The sequence below is a fragment of the Geotrypetes seraphini genome, chromosome 6 (assembly GCF_902459505.1).
Source record: "Geotrypetes seraphini chromosome 6, aGeoSer1.1, whole genome shotgun sequence".
Lineage (NCBI taxonomy): Eukaryota > Metazoa > Chordata > Amphibia > Gymnophiona > Dermophiidae > Geotrypetes > Geotrypetes seraphini.
The window spans coordinates 208,615,143-208,641,209 of NC_047089.1; the positions used below are offsets into that span (position 1 = coordinate 208,615,143).

The window sequence follows — 26,067 nt, forward strand, 5'->3', positions numbered from 1 at the left end:
AAGCTGCTTTCACGGTTTTGTAAAAGGTGGGGTCTAGAGAATCAAATTTAAGGAGAAATAACAAGACAAGTGAATTTTCCAAAATCTCCATTGATTTCCCATCTTGATATGGTGAGGAAATATTTTGGTAAGATTTTGAAGGTACCATCAGAGGCTATGCCATCTTTGTTTTGTGCCCAATATTTGCTATTGGGATCATTGAATAAAAGAAATGATAATGGTCAGACGGAACAACTTTATCTGACTGAATTTCCGGAGTCATCTCATGAAATGATCACCCAAAGAACTACTTTGTTGTTAACCTTGCATTTGAATCAGATAAAAATAATATTCTATGTTTGTATTTATGATATATGAATGAACAATTCCTGGGATCAAAAATTTGTATTTTTCATGATTTGTCTAGAGAAACACAGAAGAGATGCCAGGAATTATTGGTGTTGAGACCTAAAGCGTTGGCCCTAGGCATTAAATAAATATGTGTTGAAATTTCCTTGTCAATGTGTGATACTATTTGAACCCAAATTTTATTCCTTTTTTGACCCAAGTCAGTTATTGGATTTTTTTGTCTGCTAAAACAGGAATTAAAAGTCACTGTATAACAGCTGTGCTGCCTATTAGGGATGTAGTGGAAGATGTGGTAACTCATAATTTTTTCCTTAATATTATTTCCTTTTCATCTTGAATCATATTTCCTTTTATTGTGGACTAAATGATGAGTTTGTTATTTCAACTATAATGATCAATTCTTATTGTAGTATTCCTTTTTATGTTTTATCACAGGAATTCTCTGGTATGTAGTAATTGAGAAAAATAATAAATAATTAAAAAAAAAATATTGAAAAGCATTATACCATTCTGTGGATATAAAATACAAACCTTTCTTCAATAAATTTTGTTTCTGACACTAACAGATTCTATGTTTGTCAGATTGATAATGAGATCAAATGATGAAATCTTTCCCTGACTCTTTCCCTCCCTCTGAAGTCAAGTATGCCTTTCAAATTCCTGTCCATCATTGAGCATTTCTTCTTGGAATCTATCACTTAAATGTGATCTAATAAAAAACAAATCAAGATGGGAGAGTTAGAATATATTGTACTAATTGAAAAATAGATGAGATCTGGTGGAAGGAAGATAACCAATGGGTAGATTATCACATAACTCCAGAAAAAGGAAGACGGATTGAGACATCCAGGTTTTACTTCCATTGCTTTCAATAGAAGTAAAACCCTGATGTCTCAATCCGCCCTCCTTTTTCTGGAGCCATATGTAACCCTGTGTCAGCCCTCGCCCCTTCTGATGTTAACTTCCTGTTCTGGGGCAAGAGACCAGCAGAGCCAATAGTTGACCGATCCATGCACCTTCCCACTGCCTGGAGAAGAGGGATGCTCCTGCCAGAAAAGGGGGTTTTCTGCCCTGCCAGGTATCCCACTGGCTAGTTATAGTCTTCCTGATGTATGTCACAATCTGTAGCAGCTCACAAGAGAGGGTGATTTGCAGTGTAGCAGACATGGTTCATGGATACCCCAAATAGCCCCCAGCAATAGAGGTCCAACTAGGGTTACCTTATGGCTCCAGAAAAAGAAGGACGGATTGATACATTTGGGTTTTAGTTCCATTGCTTTGAATGGAAGTAAAACCTGGATATCTTAATTCGTCCTTTCTTTTTTCTAGAGCCATATGGTAATCCTAAAACCAACAGATTCCCCTGTGATTAGAAAACATATTGTTATTGTCTAATTTATGATTAGAAAATACTGTATGTCAAAGTTGAAATGTATATCCTGCTAGACCTGGTTTTACAATATACTTCTCAATGGCACTGAATTTATTATTCATTCACTTTTTCACTTCTTTCTTTTCCACTTTAAACATGTAATGCTCAGTACTATAAGGGAGTTCAGACCTCCACCTGAGTCATAAAATGAAGTAATAGAAAAATTATCTAATCTAATAAAACCCTTACCCGCGCATGCGCTGTTGAAACGGCGTGATCCCTGCTGCCATGATGTGTGCCTCCGTGCCGAATTCGATTTGAGGTGCATGGGGCAGCTAGCGGCGCGTGGGGCAGAAGGAGGTTTCCCCCATCAGTAGGAGCCTGCTGCAGTTTAAACATTGCCTTTCTTCCACGATGCTGCGACCCCAAAACCACTGCAGACCACCACGAAAACCGGGTAAAAGGTAAAATGAAGGCAGAAGGACTACTGCTGGACAGGGGGAGCAGGGAAGGGGTGGTGATGGACACGGAGGAGGTAAAAGGAAAGGAGAAGGGCTACTGCTGGACAGGGAGAGCAGGGTAGGGGTGGTAGTGGACAGCTGAGGAAAGAGAGAGACAAAAGAAAGACAGACAGACAGTGGCCAAGGAGAGAGAAAGACAGACAGAAAGACAGACACACATCTATTCTAGCACCCGTTAATGTAACGGGCTTAAAGACTAGTTTTAAAATAAATATTCTAAAAATTGAACGAATAATGCTGTACTGGGAATAATGAAGAACAACACCACCATGAAGCTTTATGACGCAGGTGGAGGTCTGAACTCCCCTATAGTACTCAGCATTACATGTTTAAAGTGGAAAAGAAAGAAGTGAGAAAGTGAATAACTAATAAATTCAGCACCATTGAGAAGTATATTGTGAATATATTTGAATATAATAATTATTGGAAGAGACCTGGTTTTAGACATGGCTGGGCCAGAAATTTGGGAAGGGTCCACAGAGATGATTACTAGGCTGCACCTTGCTCTTCTTCCAGTAGGCTTGTGGATCTCTCTAACCAGGGGGCCAAAGGTAATAGCGCTAGTTGGACCCCCTAATACCATTCTTGGCCTGTGCTATCTATATTTTGCACAGTGTAGGAGGAATTGCAGCTCTCTGTTTTTCTGGCTTCTGCAAGGTCTGGCTTCTTGGAGTTTCTATTACATGTATGTATATGGTTTGTGGTAACTTTTATTCTGTAGGTGGCATTTTTCTTCTCTGTATGTCACTGAGGAATTGTTAGCATGGATTTTCTATGTAGTAGTCTGTAGACATATGGGCCTGTTCAATATTACAGTGGGGCTTTAAAATCAATATAATCTACTACTACTACTAATTATTTCTAGAGCGCTACCAGATGTACACAGTGCTGTACAGAGTCACAAAGGAGACAGTCCCTGCTTGAAAGAGCTTAGAATCTAAACAGACAAGACAGACAAACAAGATGCCATGGGGGGATACAGTTAAGGGGAGTGATGGTTAATCTGCTGGCTAGGTTGATGAGCAGTGGGCAGAGGGGAGTAGGGTTATGGCTAAATTAGAGAATGACACAGGAACAAATTTTTCCCCGTCCCTGCGGGAACTCAGAAGTGGTCAAGGCTTGTGCTGTTAAGACAGAGCTTACAGAAAAGGGGCAGGGACAAAGACAGTGATAAAACTCGTGGTGATGGGATGGGGAAATTGAGTTCCTGCAGGGATGGGGCCAAATTTTTTCCTGCGTCATTCTCTAGGCTAAATCAAAAAGGTGGGTTTTCAGCCTGCTTTTAAACAAGGAAAGAGACATGACAGACAAACTCAGGTAGTGTGTTCCAGGCATGAGGCAGCTATATAAAGGGACTGAAGTCTGGAATTGGCAGTGAAGGAGAAGGGTAACGATAAAAGCAGCTTATCTGAGGAACGGAGTTCTTGGAGAGGCATATAAGGAGAGATAAGAGGAGAGATACTGAGGGGCTGTGGCATGAACATACTTGTAGGTTAGTGATAGGAGTTTGAACTGTATGCAGAGGTGGATAGGGAGCCAGTGAAGTGATTTGAGGAGAGGAGTAAGGTGAGTGTAGCAAGGTCGGCAGTAGATAAGTCATGCGGCTGAGTTTTGCACCGATTGCTGGGAAAGAAGCGCTGTGTACGCTCTGGAAAGTGTGCATGTTAGTAATAGTGTAATCTTCTGCATCCTGGATATTGAGATTTGTGGCTCAGGCGTTCTAGCTCTTTTTATGGACGTGAGATCTCCTTGACCTAGACCTCATGGCCTCGTCTCTCAATTCTAAGCTTCCTAGCTTCTTCGGTGGGCCCAGGGAGTGGGAGTTAGAGGGGGTAGCTGTATGGCTCCTTTCTCGCCTCTGCCTTCTCTTTTTCAGTGTTTTCCGCTGGCTGATGATGGCTTGGATTTGCCATCTCGAGCTCGCTTTCCGGGCACAGTATTTGTAGAATCTCTGGATTGGCGGTGCCATCCTTACTATGCGGATTTGTTGAGTCTTTCGACAGCCGGACTAAGAAGCTTCCTGGTATCTCCGGCTTTGCTCGCCTAGGGTCCGATCAACATGGATATTTCAAGTTTCAAGTTTCAAGTTTATTAAAATTTGATGGTTCGCCTATTAAATCTAAGCGAATTACATAATAAAAACATTATAGTATAGAATAAAACAAGTTATTTTACATTAACAATTTTCAAGGTGCTACAACAAACTGACATTACAGACGGACTATGAGACATAAGGAAAGAACGTTAGGGGAAAAAAAGTTACAAATTGTGGTTTCCTTAAGGGAAGAAAGGGGGATGAAGTGGGAAGGAACAAACGAGTAGGTTGGGGAGGATGTGAATGAAAGTATTAATTGTTTACAAGTACTCCAAATTGTGGTACTAAAGGTTAAATGAGGATTTAAAGAGATAAGTTTTTAAATTAGTTTTAAATAAATTGAGGTCTTTGATGTTTCTGATGTAAAGGGGGAGGGTATTCCAGATAAGAGGACTACTTTAGTATTACGACCTAGTTTTTTGAAAAATCTTGGTTGACGTGTAAGGGTTATGCGAAGCAGGTTGTTTCTTCTCTTATCCGGGTGCTACGGATGTCTTCTCCTGTGGCTTCTGCTTCCTTTTGGAGGTTTTTCCTTTCTTGGGTGCTTCTTAACGTTTGAAACACTCCAGAGTTCCTTTTTGGCACAAGTGTATTGCCGAGGGCTTAGCTTTCAATTCCCTTCAGCTTCTAGTGCCATTCTTGGCTTGTTACAAGGGCTAGGTATATTGCTCTTCGCTTACTTCTCAGCTTCATGTAGTTCAGTTCCTAAACAGAGTGCAGTATATTCATGCGCCTCTTAGAAAGCCCGGTTTGGAGTACAATCTTCACGTACTTCTTCTCAGTTTACCAAAGGCTTCATTTCATCCTTGTCTTTTGGGACTCTAAAGGGCTGTGCCGTTGAATATGGAGTTTCTTGTGGCCATGGCTTCAGCTCTGCAGTTTTCTATGTTGCAGGCCTTGTTTAACAGGGATTCCTATTTCTGATTTCCAAAATATGGGGTATCAGTTCGGATGGTACCACTATTTCTTTCTAGGGGGGTGTCATCCTTTCTTTTATGTCATGCTCGCTTTTCCTTCCTTCTTCCTGGGAGGAGAAATTGGGAGCAGTGCTTTTATTCACTGCATTTTTTGATACGTACGTAGCGTTCTCCGCGAGCTCGGTTTCTAACGACTTTTAGTTGTTTATATCTCCTTTTTGTATTCTTCAAGGGACGCCTCAAACGTATGGCGGCGTCCGAAGCCTCCATCGCTCAATGGGTCCAGGAGGACATTCTTTATGCTTGCTTGCTGGCAGGGAAGCGGTTGGCAAAAGAACTTTATGACCATTCCGCCGGAGCAATGGCTACTTCTTGGGCTCGGCCCAGAGGTTTTTTCCTTGGAGGAGATTTGTCTCGCGGCTAATTGGTCTTCCGAGAGTGCTTTCTCTCCGCATTTCTGCTTGGATGTGGGGGCGCATCTGGTAGGGGCGTTTTGTGCTTCGGTTGTTGCGGAGGCAGCGTTTGCTTCCCACCCAGATTGAGGATTGCTTTGCTACATCCCTTGGTCTCTGGATTCATCTGCTGCTGTTGCTAGGGAAGGAAAAATTATGTTCTTACCTGTTAATTTTCTTTCCCTTAGACGCAGCAGATGAATCCAGAGCCCCACCCTTTCTGGATATTGTCTCTCGGTTTTTTCTTTTGCAACTTTCGCAGTTTGTTATTATAGCAGGTTGTTTTCTGTATTATTGCATTTTGAGATTTGTTATGGGAAAGAAGTTTTTTACATGCTATGCCTATTGATGGTTACGGATGCTTGGTCAAGGAGCTATACTAGATAAACAGGAGGAGTGCCAGCCAATAGGACCATCTGTTAATCAGTTTCTCTATCTCCGCCTGCTGGTAGATGTGAGCTATCCCATTGGTCTCTGGATTCATCTGCTGCATCTAAGGGAAAGAAAATTAACAGGTAAGAACATAATTTTTCCTTCTCCCTCCGTATTCACGGTATCTGCACTCGCGATTTCGATTATTCGTTGTTTTTCCATGAGTGCAGAAACGGGAACTAAACTGAAAAACCAGGAAGCAAAGTCCTCACTCCCGTCCCCACGAACTACAACTCCCAGGGCTTCCCTGTGAGAAGACGTGCCTTCCCAAGTATAGCACCATAATGTGCATGTTGCGACTCTCTGCTTGAGCGACTGGACTTGCAGCGGCTTTGGAGGCAGGAGTGCGAGGCTGCGGCTGCTCTGTCGGGATTTCCGGGAGTGGGAGAGGAAATCCGTGGTGGGCTGCCTCCCCTCTCCTGCCCCTCCGCGCTTCTGTCCAATTCCAAAGGCCGCGTAGGAACCAGCCAAGGCCAGTCTGTCCCCGTTGTGGGGAAGCTGCCAACATGCTGAATATGTGGAAAGTGCGGGAGCTGATGGATAAAGCGTGAGTATGGCTTCCTCCGGCCAGAGAAGAGGTACCCCCTGGCTCCCCCTGACCACCATCCCCCTCTCTCTCCGCTGTTGAGGAAAACCCGTCATGGTGGCGCCAGGCTCAATTTGAAGGAGGCCACAGGCAGTGCAGGGAGGGCTGAAACACCATATGATAAGTTATTCACAGTTTTTGCATATTCGCGGTTCAGTCCAGCCCCAATCACCGCGAATACAGAGGGAGAAGTGTAGTAAAATTCACTTTAAAGATTTCATTAATTAATTTAATATGGTTAAGAAATACCTGTTGGTGATTACTCAGTAAGGGAAGAACTGCAAAAAAAGGATGCTCACAGCCATCAGGCCCGATTTTGAGGTCCACCCCATAGTGGCCATTTCGCCCGTGAAATGCTATAAAAAGAAATGACAGATTTGGGCGGTCTGTTGTATTTGTGCAGAGTCAAAGATGACCCCGTAGTTGCAAGCTGACAAGACAGGGAGGATGAAAGTGTTATCCACTGAGATAGAAAGTGGGGGGAGGTGAGAGATAGATTTAGGGGAAAAGATAAATAGCTCAGTCTTGGTCATGTTCAGTTTTAAATGGCAGTAGAACAGGCAGGCTGAGACTCAGGCCTAGATTCCTGTAGAGATTTCTGGTGTAGAGAGAGAGATTTGGGAATCGTCAGTGTAGAGGTAATATTGAAAACCATGGGAGGAGATCAGAGCACCAAGGAAATGAGTATATATGCCTCTATAAAGGCAATTTCTGTCAAATAAAAACTTTAAGGTGTGTCCTCATCCACCTTATTCATCGGATCTGACACCATGTGACTTCTGGCTCTTCCCCAAAGTCAAAATGACCATGAAAGGTAAACGGTTTGAATTGATTCAGGACATCGAGGCAACCACGCCAGCACAATTAAAGACACTCACAAAAGAGGACTTCCAAAACTGCTTCAGAAAGAGGCAAGAACGATGGGATAAGGGTGTTTGAAGCAAAGGGGAGTATTTTGAGGGGGATTAATGGCAATGTGTCTTTTACTGTAATAATTTTTTTTAATTTAAACATTCACCATATTTTGTGATCACACCTTGTAAGTCAGCATTATTCAGATAGTGAGTGCTGAACATAGGAGCTCATTGTGCCTCTTAAAAAGGAGGTGATGAGGGCTCCTGCATTCATTTTTTTTTCAGTGGCTATACAAAGAAAAAATTGGAAAAGGCTAAATTTACAGCCATGCTAGAAATGGGCTTAGCACATGGAAAAGCCTTCTATTAGGACGCACTAAGCCCTTTATCACAGCTGTGTAAAAAGACCCCGCAGTTTAAAAATTACCTCTTCAAAGATAGTTGAATCTGTCAAGGAAGGTAAATGCACAAATTTCCTGTATTTCACAAAACAATTATTTTTCTTTTTCTGTAGCATTTCTGTATTTTCTATTCAAACCTATCAAATTTCTTACTGTGAGTAATTAGATTTTGGGTGTGTGTTTTTTTTTTTTTTTTTTAGGAATGCTTTATGTGGAAAGATACAGTGCAAACATCCAATAACTGCACCAACATATGTTGGCAATGCTTCCATTATTTACTATGCTCCCAAAGGTAGCATATGCAAAACTCTAAATTTCCCACGTCCTATCAATATTGTGGATGAAACTTGGGTACATGATGGCACAAAATGTGGTGCAGATAAGGTAAATAGACTGAATATAATTGTGAAAATTTATTCTCCATGTAATTTCAGATTCTGATTCTTCATATGTCATTGAAGACTTATGTTTACTCCCTTTTACAGCAGTGTTTCTCAACTTCTTCAAGCCAAGTATCTCCTAAGCCTAACAAATACCAATCGAGTACCACTGTCCAAGCTCCGCCCCTGACTCCACCCCCATGATAATAATACTAATTGTAATGCAATTTCTTCCATCCACTTTTCATATACACACAATATAATCTTATTAATACATAATGGTACCACAAAATTTTAAAAAAAACACAAAGCACACTGTATATAGAAAAAATATTAATTATCATTTATATTCAGGGTTTTTTTTCCTAGAAGTCAAGGCAGGTGACTTTAAAATATGCAATGCAACACTTTCAATTGGCGACTGCTATGGTTATAGGACAATGGAATAGTATCGTTTTGCAGAAACTATGTGAAACAGGTGCCAACTCTAATGTAGTCTTCCTACATCCCAGTTTTTTAGGTATCGCCGCTTATGCTCAGAGCTGTCTGATTTTAAATTGCAAAGCAAACATCTATACACTAAGTTGAAAACCAGAGGGTATCCTGGTCAAGTCCTTAAAAAAGCATACAAACGAGCTAAGTATTTGAATAGGGACTTGTTGTTCCTTCCTAGAGATAAAACACCGAACACTGACATAGCGACATGTATTTTACAATACTCTCCCAAAATGAACGTGGTCACCAAGATTTTGAGAAAACACTGGGAACTTATGACAGCACATCCGATGCACACTGAGACCCATCTCAGGATTGCATTTACCAGACAGAATAATTTAAAGGAACTCTTGAGTCCAGCTGACATAACCTTAACTTCACCCCAACCCGGGAGTCGGACTACGGTGTCAACAGGACACTCTAAGTGTGGCAAGTGTTTGACTTGTGCCATTACTATCGAGTTCACAGATAATTTTGTACATCCAGGCACAAAGAAATTTTACAAACTTAAACACTTGACTACATGTTCCACAATGTTCGTGGTATATGTCATTTTCTGCCCATGTTTGAAAATTTACGTCGGGCAGACCACACGGACCCTGAGAAGACGTATTACCGAACATAAGAGTTGTCTTCACAACAACAAGCTGCAAGCTCCCCTTGTAGTACACTGTCTTGAACATAACCACACTTTTGAAGATTTACGCTGCTTTGCCATTGATCATATCAAGGAAGGAACTACTAATCGACCGACTCAGTTATTACGTGCTGAACAATTCTGGATTCACTTATTAAACAGCGAAGAACCAGTCGGGTTAAATCAAAGACTTGAATGGAATGCTTTTTATTAGGTTTTCTTTCTTTTTCTGTTTTTACATCTTTTTGGAAGTGGTCCTTTTCAATCACAGAAGGTCTTAAAGAAGAAAATAAAACATGCATATTAAAAATTTTTAAATCTAAAAACATAGCAGAAAAAAGAAAAACAAAATAATTAAAACATTTAAAAAAATAAAAATATATATAAAACATTTACAAAAATTACAAACAATAAAGAATGCATGGTTCCTTCTTTTTCGTTTTGGTTTTTGTTTTTGGTTTTGCCGTTTCATTTCTCAGCTGTTATGTCTTTTTCTGACTTACTTCCGGTAGTGACGTTCCTACCGGGGGTATTTAAATTTCAGAATTTCAGAGTCGCCCCATGGAAGCCATCTTTTTGGACTCAGTTGAAGCGGTTGTTTTCGCTCTTTCAAGGTACATGTTAGTATTTTAACATCAAGAAGTTAAAACTTAATGAGAAACCGTCTAAGTTCCTTTTGTTTTATCTCTCTTTGTTTTGCAGACTGATCGGTCGGGTCACACCCTGATGCAGCTAGTCGGTGAAACGCTGGCCTCCGTCGGTGTGCCGATCAGTTGAAGATAAGTGGTTTTTCCTCTATCCACAATTGTATATATGTGAAGCATAAGTTTCTTTGCTCAAATCACTCATTTTAATGAAGGTTTTGCCTGTGAGGTTACCGTCTAACCACCTTGATATCCACCTTTGTGGCGGTGGGAGGGCCTTTTTCTGAGGCTTTTTTCCTTCTTTTTGAGTGAAATTAGAGTTGGCACCTGTTTCACATAGTTTCTGCAAAACGATACTATTCCATTGTCCTATAACCATAGCAGTCGCCAATTGAAAGTGTTCTTTTACATACATTGGTTTTTCTTATCTGTGTTTCTATAGCTATCATTTAAAATATGCAATGTCACCTCAGTAACAACCATAGAAAAATAGGCAAATATAGTTCAAAATATAGACAGCAGATATAAATTCCTAAACTGACACCTTTTGATCACTGAAATGAAAATAAAATATTTTATCCCAGGACAAGCAGGCAGCATATTCCCACACATGGGTGACGTCACCGACGGAGCCCCGCAGCGGACAGCCTCGAAAGCAAACTTGCTTGAAGATCTTGAGCTTTCGAGTGCTGCATCGCGCATGCGCGCGTGCCTTCCTGCCCGAACTAGGGGGCGCATCTCTTGTGAGGATCCTCAGTTCAATGTTTTCCGCGGAGCTGAGAAGACTTGTCGGCTTGGTTCCCGTAGCGTTGTGCCTTCTCTTCACCGCGGCTGAGTACTTTTTGTTGTTTTCGGTCGCTGTGTTCTAATTCTGTTCTTTCCTAAAAAAAAATAAATAAATAATAAAAATCCTTTTGTGTTTTATTTGACGTCGGGTTGGGAGATTGAGGCCTAGGCCTCTCTTCCTCGTTCTCGACACGGACTTTGTCCTATCTATGTCCCGGCCTGTTACCGGGTTTAAAAGGTGTTATCAGTGCGGCAGGACTATCTCCATCACTGATCCCCATAGTCGGTGTATGATCTGTCTCGGGTCGACTCATCGCCCCGAAGATTGTCTTCGCTGCCTCACTCTTCAACCTCGTGCCTTCAAGCGCCGCTGCGACAGGTTCTTAGAACTTTTCCCTCGCATGGAGCCTGAAAAAGCTGTGGCCTCGGTCGAGGCATCTGTTAAACCCTCGACTTCGGGGCAACCCTCGAGTGCTAAAACCTCGACCTCACCTCCTCGACAGGCCTCGGCCTCGAAGACCTCCGGGTCCTCGGCCTCGAAGGCCTCGGCGGTGTCCTCGAAGCCTGGATTGGGGGGGTAAGTCTCCTGCTTCCTTTTCAGGTACCATCCCTAAGAAGCCGACGGAGTCTGCGTCCACGCAACCTGGGGCTCCAGGTTCGACTCCGTCTTCTCGACCATCTTCAAAACGTGCTTCCAAGTCCAGGGAATACTCTCATTCGAGGTCGCCCTCCTTGGAACGCACGAGACCACCTGTGACTCCAAGTCCCTTGGTCTCCGTCCCCATGTTTGAGGACATGCTTAAGTCAATTTTGACTACGCAGATTTCCTCGATAGTGGCTCAGTTGGTACCGGCCTCGACTCTGTCTTCGCAACTCCAGCCTGAGCAGCAGTCTGCACCTTGTCGACGATCTCCTCGTCGCAGGTCTCGATCTAAGGTTTCCTCGTCAGATTCCTCTCCTGAACGGGTGGCTAAACAATCATTGCCTCGATCGAAGCATCGGTCTCGGTCTTCAAAGCTCACTTCCTCGAAGAGCTCGAGGCATTCGGATTTCGCTTCGAAGATTGTGCCTCGCTCTCACAGTACCGTTGCCTCTTCGGTTTCATCGAGGCATTCGAGGTCGAGGTCTCCACCTTCGAGGCGTTTGTCTCGGGATCAATCTCCTCTGGCTAAACCTCGTACTCCACGCACCTCTCCAACTCGGAGCCTTAAGCGGAAGCATTCAGCCACTCCTCCTCTGACTGGCAGTGGAGCATCCTCCATCACTTTGCACCTCGAATCGGAGCCCGTCTCTCAATATTCGCGTGAGGCTTCTCCATCGTTTTCAGTGGCGCCTCATACTCGTTCTGCCTCCCCTGAGGAAGCCTCGACCTCGAAGTCTTCTTCATTTGCGAAATTCGTTTTCGACATGGGGCAGGCGCTTAATATAGACTTGCATTCCGATTCGAAGTACACGCCTGAATATCTGGCAGATATGGAGCTTTCCCATCCTCCTAAGGAGACTTTGCGTCTGCCCATGACACCGGTGCTGAAGCAGACTTTCCTGCGGAATATGGAGACTCCTTATTCTGTGACAGCGATCCCATCGAAGTTGGAGTCTCGGTATCACACTGTTCCCTGCAACGGTTTCGAGAAATCTCAACTTCCTCATCAGTCTCTAGTGGTGGAATCGTCCCTGAAGAAAGCTCATCCTTCTAAGGTGTCTGCAACAGTCCCACCGGGGCGCGAAGGACGAACTATGGACAAGTTTGGGCGCAGACTTTATCAAAATTCAATGATGACAAATCGAATTTTGAATTACAACTATGTCTTTACTTCATATTTTAATTATTTTTTGAAGCAGTTGTCATCCTTTTGCCCAGACTGGCCCAAAGAACGCCTTTCTGAATATAAACACATTATTCAGTCTCTCTCTCAATTGCGTCTCTTCATGTTGCAGGCATCTTATGATGCTTTTGAGCTTTCTTCCAGGGTCTCGGCATTTGCAGTGGCCATGCGACGTCTTGCATGGCTCAGGATAGTGGACATGGATCCCAATTTACAGGATCGTTTAGCGAACCTGCCGTGCCTAGGTTCTGAGCTTTTTGATGACTCTATTGAGGCGGCTACTAAAAGGCTCTCTGAGCATGAACGCTCCTTCGCCTCTCTTCTTCGTCCAAAACCAAAACCTTCTGCGACTAGAGCTTACAAACCTCCAGCTCGTCGCTACCCGATGAAGTCCACGCCGGCTTTCTCTAGGCCTCCACCTAGACGGCCCCAGCAACAACGTCCTCAAAAGTCCCAGGCGCCTGCTCCAACCAAAACAGCTCCGTCTTTTTGACGGTCCAGTGGTGAGCATTCCAACCTCCTTGCATCCAAACTCCTCCCTACCCATCGGAGGTCGCCTTTCCCTTTTTTCATCTGTCTGGGAAACCATTACATCGGACCTTTGGGTCCTTACGGTCATCCGCGAGGGATACTCTCTGCGCCTACTTCAGGTGCCCCCAGATCACCCTCCAGGAGAGTGTCTTTCCAGTTCCTCGCAACTCCCCCTTCTTCTTCAGGAGGCTCAGGCGCTTCTTCGCCTTCGAGCGGTGGAGGAGATTCCTCCTTCCGAACACAACCTGGGGTTTTACTCCAGATACTTCCTAGTTCCAAAGAAGACGGGGGATTTGCGACCCATTCTGGATCTCCGAGCTCTCAACAAATTTCTAGTCAAAGAGAAATTTCGCATGCTCTCTCTTCCGGTTCTGTACTCCCTCATGGATCAGGGAGATTGGATGTGCTCATTGGACCTCAAAGAGGCTTATACTCACATTCCTATCCATCCAAATTTTCGCAAATATCTCCGGTTCAAGGTGGGGAACCTTCACCTTCAATACAGGGTTCTTCCGTTTGGCTTGGCAACCTCTCCCCGGGTCTTCACCAAGTGTCTAGTCGTGGTAGCCGCGGCCCTTCGTGCTCGGGGACTTCAAGTTTTTCCTTACCTCGACGATTGGCTTATCAAAGCTCCTTCTCTTCCAGGGGTTACTCAAGCGACCCTTCAGACTATCTCTTTTCTTCAAAGTCTGGGGTTCCATATCAACTTTCCCAAATCTCAGTTGGTTCCAACTCAATCGATCCAATTTATTGGCGCCGTGTTGGATTCTGTTCGCATGAGAGCTTTCCTCCCCCTCAATCGTCAGGACACTCTCTTGCGCCTTTGTCATCACGTAACTTCCCTGTCGACTCTCACGGCTCGACAAATGATGGTCCTTCTGGGACATATGGCATCTACGGTGCATGTGACTCCCTTTGCAAGACTCCACATTCGCATCCCTCAGTGGACACTGGCGTCCCAGTGGCAACAAGCTCTGGATCCACCCTCTCGTCATATAGCGGTGACGCCTTCATTAAAGAAGTCTCTCCGCTGGTGGATGCTCTCTTTAAATCTTTCCAGAGGTTTGCAGTTTCACCATCTTCCTCATCAGAAAGTTCTCACAACAGATTCGTCCGAGTACGCATGGGGAGCCCACGTAGATGGTCTCCGTACGCAAGGTTTATGGACTGCCACAGATCGTCGATGTCACATCAATCTGTTGGAACTCAGAGCGATATTTCTTGCTCTCAAAGCTTTTCTTCACCTCCTTCACGACCAAGTAGTCCTTGTTCGGACGGACAATCAAATAGCGATGTATTATGTCAACAAACAGGGCGGGACGGGTTCCCACTCCCTTTGTCAGGAAGCTCTAAGGTTGTGGAATTGGGCGATTTCTCACAACATCCTTCTTCGCGCTGTTTATATTCAGGGCCTTCAGAATTGCCTTGCAGACAAATTGAGTCGTCTGCTTCAGCCTCACGAATGGACGCTCAACTCCCCCACACTTCGTCAAGTATTCACTCGATGGGGGACTCCTCGGGTGGATCTCTTTGCATCACCCGACAACTTCAAACTACCTCTGTTTTGTTCCCGCATTTTCTCGCCTCTCCGTCTCGAGGCGGATGCTTTTCTTCTGGATTGGAGGGGTCAGTTCCTCTACGCCTTTCCTCCTTTCCCTCTGATTCTCAAAACCCTTGTCAAGCTGAAGTCGGACCATGCCACGATGATTCTTATAGCGCCTCGGTGGCCCCGTCAACCTTGGTTCTCTCTTCTTCTTCAACTCAGCATCAAGGAACCTCTTCTTCTGCCAGTTTTTCCTTCTCTGCTCACTCAGAGTCAGGGGTCTTTACTTCATCCAAACCTGCAGTCTCTTCATTTGACAGCATGGTTCCTTTCTACTTGACAGATTCTGCTAAATTTTCTCAGTCTGTTCAGGATGTATTTCTGGCCTCCAGAAAACCGTCCACTCGTGGACCAGATTCTCAACTTGGTGTTCCACTCATAGTCTTCAGCCAAAATCTTCTCCTTTGGCTTCCGTTCTGGATTATTTGCTTCATTTATCTCAGTCAGGTCTTCAATCTACATCTATTAGAGTTCATCTTAGTGCAATTGCTGCTTTTCATCAGCGTTTGGATGGGAAACCGCTCTCGGCACACCCTCTGGTTTCTCGTTTTATGAAGGGTCTTTTTAATCTCCATCCACCTGTCAAACCGCCTCCTGTTGTATGGGATCTTAATGTGGTTCTGGCTCAACTGATGAACCGCAAGGGCCGTTGGGGACGGAGCTAGTCTCCCACACCTGGCCAACTCCTTCCCTTGCGGCAGCTCCCGATCAGAGCGGAGCTGCCTGAAAAGGAAAATCTTTTTTTATATTAAAATATATTTATTGAATATCAAAGTACACGCATGCAAAAATGACAGAATCAAACAATTTTCTGATATATTTGCACATTATAAACCCCCCTCTCACCCTTCCACCCTCCCAACCCTCCGTACAAACTCAGATCGTGAACATGCAAAACTAAAAGAACTCCATTCAAACATTCAAAAGTCTACTCCAGGCACAAGGAGTAAGGTCTATCCAAAAGTGTTCCCAAATGGGCTGAAAACGACGGCCCAGATCTCCTTCAAGATCTACAAAGTGTCTACATTCCAAAGAAGCATGAATGATCATCAATGTTCTCCAATGACTATAAGTCGGTGGATTGGAATACAGCCAAGTAGACAAAATGGCTTTTTTTTCCCAGTAACATCACTCTTGACATCCCTTTGGGTTTAGGAGCCGTAAACTGATAAAATCCAAAAAGTGCTCTAGGCGTAGGCAACCATCGTTTGCCCCATAATGAAGATGTGTAATTTCCCAAACAAGTCCAAAACTGCAAAATACGCAGACAAGACCAAAACATATGGCCCAGTGTGGCCTAAGCCCGCACACATTTGGGGCAATTATGCACTGGAGTAATTCCCATCCGGAAGTCTCTCATAGAGGGAATATACAGCTATAGAAGGAACTTAAGCTGAAGTTCCCAGTGGAGTATATTGGAAGTCAACTTCCGCAAGTTTTTCAAGACCTGTCGGATCTGTAATGCTATAAGCGCACACTGTAAATCCTCCGACCAGGTAACTGCTAAAATCTCCAAATTAACCTCCGGTTGCAGGTCATAGAGTCCCACATAATGAAATCTTAAGGGAATCAGTTGTTGAGCAGACAAACTGAACATCTCAGACAGTTATTCTCGACATGTCTCCATTAAGTGGCACTCTGGTAATGATTGTACATAATGTCGAATTTGCCAATAAGCAAATAAATCCACCTCCGGAAGTCCAAAAGTATATTGCAATGAGCGAAAGGTGGCAAGAATCCCGTCCTCCGTGTACATTTGAAAAAGATATTGTAATCCCTGGGATGCCCACCTCTGAAAAGGAGGGTTCTGCGTTCCTGGAACAAAATCACAATTACCCTGTATCAGCAGGTATGGAGAGATTACTGATGACAATTTTAAGCGACCACATACCCATCGCCATGTCTGCCTTGCAGGGGCAAATAGAGGGTATTTCACCACCACGGCACGGAGAGGTGGGGCAGATACATGTAACAAGTAGCTAATATGATAAGGAACTAATACAGACAACTCCACCTGAGTGGCAGAGAAATAGAAAGTACCTCTAAACCAATCATTGATGTGTCTCATCTGACAAGCATATGCATACCAATGAATATTCAATAAGCCATAACTCCCCCTCTCCCTGGGTAGACACATCATATGCGGCCTCTTACCTCCCCATAAATAATATTGTAACATTCGAGAAAGTTGGACATGGTGGGCATGGGATAACAACATGGGTAAAACCTGAAAACGGTATAACCATTTGGGGAATAGGACTATCTTGTACAAGACCACTCGCCCTTCCACTGACAAGGGGAAAGATTTCCAAAGTTGAAGCTGGTGCCTCGTTTCCTCCAATAACGGAGACACATTGCAGGCATATAAGGTAGACAAATCTCGAGGCAACCACACCCCTAAATATTTGATTGCTGCTGGAGCCCAAGAAAAGGGAAATTCCCCCTCCCAGGTATCCTGAAGAGAAGCTGAAATAGCTAGGGCTGTGGATTTGTGATAGTTCAGCGTATATCCCAAATAAAACCGAAACTCTTCCAAAGCTTGCAAAAGATGAGGTAAAGAAGAAAGAGGTTGAGTCAGTGTAAATAGTAAGTCATCGGCAAAAGTCAAGACCTTAACCGTATGATCTGCAAATGTCATCCCTATCACATTAGGATGCTCTAATGTTCTTAAAAAAGGCTCTAAATAAAGCAGAAAAAGAAGCGGGGACAAAGGGCAGCTCTGCCTGGTTCCACGTTTATCAAGTTTAAGTTTCAAGTTTATTATAAAATTTGATTAATCGCTTATTCCAAACTAGTCTTTAAGCCCGTTACATTAACGGGTGCTAGAATAGATGTATGTGTGTGTCTTTCTTTCTTTCTCTCTCTCCCCTTGGCTGCTTTCTGTCTCTCTCTTTCCTCGGCTGTCAACCATCACCCCTTGCCTGTTCCACCTGTCCAGCAGTAGGCCTTCTCCCTTCCTTTTACCTCCCCCTGTCCAGCAGCACTCCTTACCTGCTCCCCCTGTCCCTCTTCCCTGCTCCCCCTGTCCAGCAGCACTTCTTCCCTGCTCCCCAGTCACTCTTCCCTGCTCCCCCTTTCCAGCAGCACTCCTTCTTTTCTTCCCCTGACCCTCTTCCCTGCTCTCCCTGTCCAGCAGCACTCCTTCTTTTCTTCCCCTGACCCTCTTCCCTGCTCCCCCTGGCCAGAAGCACTCCTTACTTTCTCCCCCTGACCCTCTTCCCTGCTCCCCCTGTCCAGCAGCACTCCTTATCTGCTCCCCCTGTCCAGCTTGCGGCTCCTCTTCTTTAAACATCCTACCGGCTGTAACGAACCTCGCAGGCCACTCTGAGGCACGGTTGACATGGCCACTGTATGGTTGGGTTTTTTTTACTGTCTCTCTGTCTTTTTAATTGGTTACTGTATGTGTGCCTTTTATTCCCATCTATCTCCTTGGCTGTTGTTTGGTTGTTTGTCATTTGTTTCCTGTGTCTCTCTCTGTCCTTAGTGTTTTGTTATTTTTTTCAATCTGTCTCTTTAGCCCCCTGTCCTTCTGTGCGTGTCTGTGTGTCTCTCTCTCCTTGTCCTCTGTGTTTTGTGATTTTTTCAATCTGTCTCTTTAGCCCCTGTCCTTCTGTGAGTGTCTGTGTGTCTCTGTCCTTGTCCACTGTTGTTTGTTTGTTTTTTAAAATCTCTGTTTAGCTCCTGATCCTCTCTGTTTCCATGGCAACCCTGAGATTGTGGGAATCTCAATCTGAGAGGACAGCAATTTATAAAATTCGGCCGTAAAGCCATCAGGGCCGGGAGCGGAATAATTCCTCTGATCCCGAATCACCCGCTGCAATTCTTTAGCTGTAACTGGAGCATTTAAAGAAGCAATATCTCCAGCAGTAAGCTTCGGTAATCCCGAATCAGCGAGATAATTCCCGATCATGGAGCCCATCCCCTGATCCTGCTTTGCATAAAAATCCTGAAAGTAAAACCTAAAGAGGTCAGCAATTAGGGTTATATTATGTTGAAGTTTCCCCGTTCCATCCTTAATCCCCATTATAAAATGCTGTCCTCTCGCCTTTTTCGTAAGATAAGATAACAGTTTGCCTGCACGATTACCATATCTATGGTATTTAAATTTTTGATAAAATAACATCTTCATTACACGTTCATGTATATGGGTATTAAGAGAGGGGATGGATATTATGAGCAGGGGATGGACAAGTAACGTAATGTCGCTCTAAATCAGGGGTGTCAAAGTCGGTCCTCGAGGCCGCAATCCAGTCGGGTTTTCAGGATTTCCCCAATGAATATGCATGAGGTCTATTTGCATGCACTGCTTTCATTGTATGCTAATAGATCTCATGCATATTTATTGGGGAAATCCTGAAAACCTGACTGGATCGCGGCCCTCGAGGATCGACTTTGACACCTGTGCTCTAAATGGAGAATTCCCCGAGACAATCGGCGATTTCGGGCTATAACATAGGCTATACAGTTCCCCCTAAGTACTACCTTAGCTGTATTCCAAAACAAATCTGGATCAGTCATATGTTGGCCATTAAATTCCAGATACTCCTCCCACTTTTTTTGTAAAAATTCTTGAAAGTGGACATCATTAAACAAATAGCTGAGAAAACGCCAGCAGGCCGATCCCCTAATTCCAAAACCAATATTCACATCTATCCAAATCAAAGCGTGATCGGAAATAACCCTGGGTCCAATGACAGCTGAATCAACATTAAGAAAAGAGTGTCTAGAGGTGAGAATATAGCCAATCCTAGAATATGTACTGTGTGCTCTATATCGGTGAGTATAATCCCGTTCAGTGGAATGGAGTAAACACCAAGGGTCCACCAGATCTAAGGCAGAACAGAGATATGGAATACCACGCATCCCCGGTCCCACTGGACTTGGTCCAGAATTAGAGCGGTCACAACTGGGATCAAGAACCTGATTATAATTGCCTGCCAAAAACAAAGGGTCCCCCACATGTTCTGCAAATATAGCTGTTAAACGTTCAAAAAAAGAATGGTCATAAACATTTGGAGCATATATAGTCATAAGATAGAACGAGTAAATACCCACCGTAACGTGGAGCAATATATAGCGGCCCTGTGGATCACTGTCCACCAGGCGCGTTACCTGTGGTAATGATTTTTTAAATAAAATGGCTACCCCCGCCTGTTTCTGAGGCAGAAGCAGCAAAGACCGCACCCACCCAAGATCTTTTTAATTTGGAGTGGTCTACATCCGTCAATCGGGTTTCTTGAAGACAGACAATATCTGCTTTATTACGTTTTAGTTGAGTCAGAATTTTTGTCCTTTAAATAAGAGAGGTAATACCGGAAACATTCCAGGATACTATACGTAACGTAGAAGCTAAAGACATGAAGAGCCGGGGGTCTAATATTTGAATAATCCCAGTCCAGCAATCACAATCCCCCGGGCTCCCAACCCAACCCCCCCGGGCTCCCAACCCAACCCAGGGTGAATAATCTGAGAAAACACAACAGCGCCAAGAAAATCTTTTTTAAAATAAGAAGCACCGCAAGGGCAGTTGGGGGAGGAGCTGGTTTCCCACACCTGGCCAACTCCTTCCCTTGCGGCGGCAGTCAGGCTCGGCTGGGGGCAGCTCCCGATCAGAGTGGAGCTGCCTGAAGAGGAAAAATCTTTTTTAAAAGAAGAAGTTCCACAAGGGCAGTTGGGGGCGGAGCTGGTCTCCCACACCCGGCCAACTCCTTCCCTTGCAGCAGCAGTCAGGCTCAGTTGGGGAAGTTCCCGATCAGAGTGGAGCTGCCCGAAGAGGAAAATCTTTTTTAAAAAAGCAGAAGAAGCGCCGCAAAGGCCATTGGGGGCGGAGCTGGTCTCCTAAACCCAGCCAACTCCTTCCCTTGCGGCAGCAGTCAGGCTCAGGTAGGCCAGCTCCCAAACAGAGTGAAGCTGCCCAAAGAGGAAAATCTAAGTATACTCCAAATGTCTGAACTGATCCAGGAAGAGGATAAAGAAGGTGAGATTTGGCCTTACCTGATAATTTCCATTCCTTGAGTCCTCCTCAGCTAGTCTTTGACCCTCTATAGAAGACTATTTAGTTTGAGTCTGGTAGATTGTGAGGAATTTCTGTTTGTAGATCCAGGAGCTGGATCTGTATATTCCAGACCAATGCTAAGTAAACTATTTAATTTGGGTTTCATATGTTCTCTGTGATGCATGTTCTCTTGTTCTGTGTTTTAGACGGGGGTGTTTCCATCAGGTTTGAGAAGAGTATACTGCAAAGTACAATTCTACACCATTCCTTGTACTTGTAGTGATGTCATTAAAAGTCAGTGTTCCATTTGTTGGTTGGGGAGCACTACCTACAACTTTGGACTGGTTTAGCAGGACTCAATGAAAGGAAATTAGGAGATAAAAGTAAATTTTACCATATTGGATCCATAATTTGAAACATCAGGTTTGTATTTATTCCCTCATCCTATAACAAGTCACTTAAATTTAAGCACCTGTTGTGCATGTAAATTTATAGACTACTATCTATACTGGTGATAGCACTAATGCCAATTTTACATTAGTATTCTGTAAAGGCACTTAAGTGTCCAAGTGTCCTTACTTAATAGGTTTACTACATGTATTAGACCAGTATTCTTCAACCATCAGTCCGTGGACCGGTGCCGGTACACAGAAATTCCTGCTGGTCCACAGGGCCAGCACGTGCATCAGGCCCAAAACAGTGTTCTTCAACTGCCGGTCCACGGTGCAATCAATGTGGCGTTATCTTCGAGCCAGCTCCCTCTTCCTCACTGATTCAATGCACAAAGCCACGGGCAGTGGCTCCTACGCGTGTCCTGCGCCTGAACCTGAAGCCTTCTCTCTGACGTTGCAACGTCAGAGGGAAGGCTTCCAGATGAGGCACGGGACGTGCAAGGAGGCGCTGCCCGCAGTTTTGTGCACTGCCAGGCTGGAGCAGGCCAGAAGGTAAGGCATAGCAAGGAGGTAGGGAGACAACAGAGGTAGGGGAGAATGATTTTATTTTTGAATTTAGTGATTGAATTATGTCAATTTTGAGAATTTACATCTGCTGTCAGTGTGCTTTGTATAGTTTAACTTTGTGGTTAATCATTATGTGTTGTTAATAAGATTATATTGTGTATCTGTGAAAAATTAATGGAAAAAATAGTGTTACAATTAGTACTATTATGGGGGCAGGGTCTGGAGTGGATATTGGGTAGAGATGGGTGGGGTCTGGCCCACGACTTAACCCAGTGTTCTTCAACTGCCGGTCCACAGACCGATGGCGGTCCACAGAATAATTCTTTTATTTCTGCCGGTCCATAGGTGTAAAAAGGTTGAAAAAACTGTATTAGACTACCTGAATGGAAATGCCTTATAAAATAATTTCTTCATAATGTTTAACTGTTTTGTATTTTTCCACAATTGTCTTGCATAATTAAACTTCCCATGAAATTAGAACTGTGATGTGGTATATTTTCCTTTAGCTTTGTTTAGATCATCGTTGTGTAAGTGTTTCAAATTTGGATGTTGCATGTGACCCAAAGAAGCATTGCAACGGACATGGGGTAAGTAGTTAAAACATTTTACATATAAATATATATATATATATATATATATTTTTTTTTTTTTTTTTTTTTTAATGGGATAATTTCCAAACAGTTTTTTATTAAATTTTTGGGTAGCACCAATTTTCAAACTGAATGTAAATGCATGCTTTGAAAATTGTCACAGGGACAAAGTATTCACAGGAATTTGTACCTTTTTTTTCTGTTGATCCTTTTGCATGGAAAATAACTTAAGCAAGTTGTTGGGAAAACCTTCTCTTAATGCAGCATAAAAAACATACTGTATTTTTTGCTCCATAAGACATACCTGACCATAAGACACACCCTAGATTTAGAGGAGGAAAACAAGAAAAAAACCATTCTGAACCAAATTCTCCCTGCCAGGCTCTGCACCCAACCCCACACTCCTTGCCAGGGTCTGTACCCTGTCCCCCCCTCTGGTGGTCTAGTGGTAGGTTGGGACAGGGCACAGAGCAGACAGGCAGGCAGGCCTAGTGGCCTAGTGACAGGCAGACAGGCCCCATACACCTCACGTAACCGTCAGTACCTTAAATCATCCCCCCACATACCCCCAGTATCTTGTTTAATCATACCCCCCCCTTGTACCTTTAATCATATCCCTCCATATTTTTTTTTTCTTTTCAAAGTTTATTTTTAGATAGAAAAAAAGTAAAACATAAAAAAAGCATTTGGACATCACAAAACGAGGTGGAAAATTAAGAGGAAATGGAGGTTCCTGAGGGAAACAATGGGAGAGGGGGGCTTGTTAATACAGCTGAACTCTGGGGCTCCAGGAAAGCAGAGCCTTTGAATGGGACCAAAATGGGCTGAAAGGATAGAAGACTTCCTTGAAAGCACTTGGCTTAGCTCAAATGAAAATCTTATGATGGTTAACTGTTTGAAAACAAAAGCAGATCACATTATGGAACGAGAACAAGGTTAACTAAGGATATTCTCCAAGAAGCAGACTTCTTAAGCTAATGCTGTTCATATTGGTCCTGGAGAAAAGTGGATTCCTTGAAGGTTGTGACACCTGTTATTGAAGCAGTCTGTAAAACTCCTGCATGGCACTGTCTTAGGAAACTTTGTATGTGAGTCCAATAAAAGGTGTCGCACACATGCAAAAAAATCCAGGCTTGGTCTTCATGAAGTAATAAGGATAAGCCCTAGGAGAAAAAGTGGTCTGGGGACCTCAAGACATTGTATCTACATCTGGCCTGGTAGTAGTAGCTCTTAAATCAAAAGTGGTTCAGGATCTCTCTCAGTCTAATCCAAGAAGTCTCAGTACCTGGTTTCTGTTATGCTGCCCCAGTACATCATCTCCACCCACACAGGTACAATTACCATTATTTAATCCCAACCTCTTTCTTCCTAAGATATAGCACAGTTTATTAGAACTGGCATTAAAGGGCTCCAACAACCTCCTCCTCTCTGACCACAGCCTATAGCAGGAGGGGCCTTAGGTGCCTGGTCCAATCAGACCCTAGGATCCTGTGGTTTGGGCAGTGGAGGGGCGGGCCTGCCTCATTTGGATAGAGGCGGGCCTGCTGGCTGGACAGTGTGAGGAGCTATCCGGCCAATTTGGAGGTAAGCCCAAGGGGGGTTCCGGGGTGGGAGGTTTTGTTAGGGGGGGGTCCGGCAGGAGGGGTTGGGCACCCTCCTGCCGGCGATCTTTGGGGGGGGCCATTGGGGTCCGGCAGGAGGAGTTGGGCACCCTCCTGCCGGCGATCGTCGGGGGGGCGGGTTCTGTTGGCAGGAAGGGTATAGCCCGGTATAACTACATCCCGGTCGTGGTTCTCCGTGAACCATGTCTCCGTGATTGTCACTATATCCAATCAAATACGTTTTCCTGGACATCTAGCAAGATGTTTCATCCATTATCCAATAGGACATTTTTGGTAGTTTCTTATAGAATTTTTGGATTGCCTCATCCATTATCCATCCAGAGTTCCAGGGAGCATGTTTTGGGCATGTTAACTTGGATGTCTTGTGGCGATAATTGAATCTTTCCCAAAACATCCTGGAAAAGAACTTAGATGTTCAGAGCTAGACTTGTGTTAAATGCATCTAAGTGCCACAAAGGTACCCAAACTGACCAGATGACCATTGGATACCTTAGTAACATAAGAGTAACATAATAAAGATGGCAGAAGGCTTGTCTGGGCCATCCAGTCTGCTCAACGGCCATATTTATCCTCAAGGCAATGTTGAACCAACAAACCAGTAATTGTTCATTTTACTTGCAAAGTTCAAGTATAAGATGTTTTCCCATCACCCCAAGATAGATAAGACTTATACTCAGATGATTTAATTGTGATATAAAATGTACATAATTGCATCTGATCCTTCTTGCTAGATATGGGAAGGAGACCGTAAAAGTCTGTCTGGCATCAGCTACACTGCCCCACTGCTGGAGTCACCATCAAAGCTAATTTCATCCCCCCCCCCCATCCATTTTGCTATATACGGGACACAAACCATAGAAATCTGTCTGGCATCAGCTTCAATTCCCTGCTACTGGGGCTTCCATTTAAGCACCACTCCTATGCATCATAAGCGAAGATATAGTTTTTGATCTGTCAAATTTTATGTGACTACTATCCTCTTTCTATTTAGAAATCCTTTGTGTCTTTCCCACTCCTTTTTGAACTTTTTTTTTTTTGTAATGGTTTCTCATTGTAATGATTCCTTTTGTGCGTTTGGAGTTCTGAATACAAGGGGAAGCTCTTATTACATTTAAGACAAATAAAATTGATGCGCCTCTTATATATAATACATGCAAGTTCTTTCTGGTGTGTTTTTTTCCTTTCCTCTTGCCATGGTGGACTTCAGAAGTCACTTTATTAATTTGAAAAGGACTCAAGTGTTATACCAGTATAGTAATAGAACCTCCATTCTCTCTTCCCTATTACAACATTCATAATTCTGCCCTCCTCAAACTGCTATAATGTAGCATATATATTCTTTAATTCCTTATATTATAAGTCACCTTAAACTTGTTTAGGCATAGCATGACTCAGAAATACTAGATTAGATTAGATTTTTTTTGAAGTGCACAGAATTTAATGTATGATTGCTTGGAATGAAGATCAGGGGGGAGTGAATTCCATAATAGTGGTACCAAAGCAAAAAAAAAAGCAGTGACCTGTAGACCTAAGTATAGTCAAGTGAACAGAAGGAATTGTTAATTGGTCAAATGAAGCTGATCTATGTGAATGTAACGGATGATAGAGAATGCTAAATGATGCCAAATAGGAAGGTAGTCCAGTGTGCATTGTTTTATAGGCCAAAGTCAGCAATTAATGTTCAATGCGGAATTTAACTGGAAGCCAGTGATGTTCCTTTAGCAAAGGAGTTACATGATCAAAGCAGTGAGCATGCATCAACAGTCTAATAGAAGTGTGTTGAATAGTTTGAAGTTTCTTTAATGACACTAATGGGAGACCTGCATATAATATCCAAAGTAGAGAGGGATTCAGAGCACAAATCATAGAGAAAGTACAGAAATAAAAGACATAGGGCCTTCAAAACAGCTAGACTTGGGAGAATCCGTGGACGTCGTATACCTAGACTTCAGCAAAGCTTTCGATAGTGTCCCGCATCGCAGGCTGTTGAGCAAGATGAAATCAATGGGGCTGGGAGAAAC

At 43.6% G+C, this 26,067-nt stretch overlaps 1 protein-coding gene across 3 annotated transcripts in view; it reads left to right on the top strand.

The window, feature by feature from the left end:
- The window catches only part of LOC117362008 (disintegrin and metalloproteinase domain-containing protein 9-like), a 237,154-nt gene that overhangs the window by 191,563 nt on the left and 19,524 nt on the right, over window positions 1–26,067 (top strand). For all 3 annotated transcript variants that reach the window (XM_033947712.1, XM_033947713.1, XM_033947714.1), the window contains 2 exons: window positions 8,179–8,362; window positions 22,341–22,421. In XM_033947712.1, the coding sequence (XP_033803603.1) occupies window positions 8,179–8,362; window positions 22,341–22,421 (265 nt within the window). The remainder of the gene's footprint in view (window positions 1–8,178; window positions 8,363–22,340; window positions 22,422–26,067) is intronic.